The sequence below is a fragment of the Penaeus monodon genome, chromosome 27, assembly GCF_015228065.2.
Source record: "Penaeus monodon isolate SGIC_2016 chromosome 27, NSTDA_Pmon_1, whole genome shotgun sequence".
NCBI classification, from domain to species: Eukaryota; Metazoa; Arthropoda; class Malacostraca; order Decapoda; family Penaeidae; genus Penaeus; species Penaeus monodon.
Window position 1 is genome coordinate 14,627,275 of NC_051412.1, and position 821 is coordinate 14,628,095.

The 821-nt window shown below is 41.9% G+C and overlaps 1 protein-coding gene across 1 annotated transcript in view; it reads left to right on the forward strand.

Moving 5' to 3' along the window:
• Positions 1–821, forward strand: part of LOC119590602 — a gene marked incomplete in the record, with an annotated part of 14,232 nt that overhangs the window by 9,933 nt on the left and 3,478 nt on the right. Inside the window, 2 exon segments of the mRNA XM_037939280.1 lie at positions 55–265; positions 469–741. Coding sequence (XP_037795208.1) covers positions 55–265; positions 469–741 — 484 coding nt within the window.

Sequence of the window (821 nt, forward strand, 5' to 3'; positions counted from 1 at the left end):
CCTCCCCATCATAAAATAATAATATATGTTCTAAGTGATTGCAATTTCTTGCAGTCGCCAAAATAATAGCCGTGATGACTACTCTGGTCACTCTGGTGGACGAACACGAAGGGACAGTGAAGCAGAATGGGAGGAATGGCATCGTATGCGGGAACAGGATGAATACTGTGGTCTCATGACTCCAAGAGAGAAATCATGGCTGAAAAATATTCAAGCAATGCAACTCCATTCTGACAGCCCATACCAAGATGACTATTACTATGTGGTAAGTTCTGAATGGAAACATTTCTGAATCCTCTGTCGAGGATGATGAAGGGAAGGGTGAAGTGAGACCATGTGATTCCACCCTCACCACTCGTCCTTTCTAAACAAGAAGAGAAAATGTACATCAGTATGTTTTAGATGAATTCTTTCTTCCTTTATCTTATTATAGGCCCAAGGTTGTAAGCTATTAATATTTGATTTCAGATGTATAGTGTAAAGCAACAGAGGAAGAGGGAGGAAGAGGTGATTGAAATCGATGGACTCCAGTTGCTCCTGCCTGACCGTGGGAAAGATGGTGGTCGGGAGTACGAACCCCCAAGGCTGGAAAACTCCCTTGGCAAGTTGCAGGTTGTTAGTGTTAATGCTCCCAGAAAGATCATTGACCTGCAAGTTGTGCACCTTGACCCGTCCCACCCTACTACACCACTACAGCGTGAAATGAGGAAACATAGACATCTCCTTTTACACATAGAAAAGGTAAATGTGTTCAGATGTACTCAAGATATTATAACTTATGAAAAAGCATAACTGTTAGAGTTAGTGCTTTGATTGTTCAT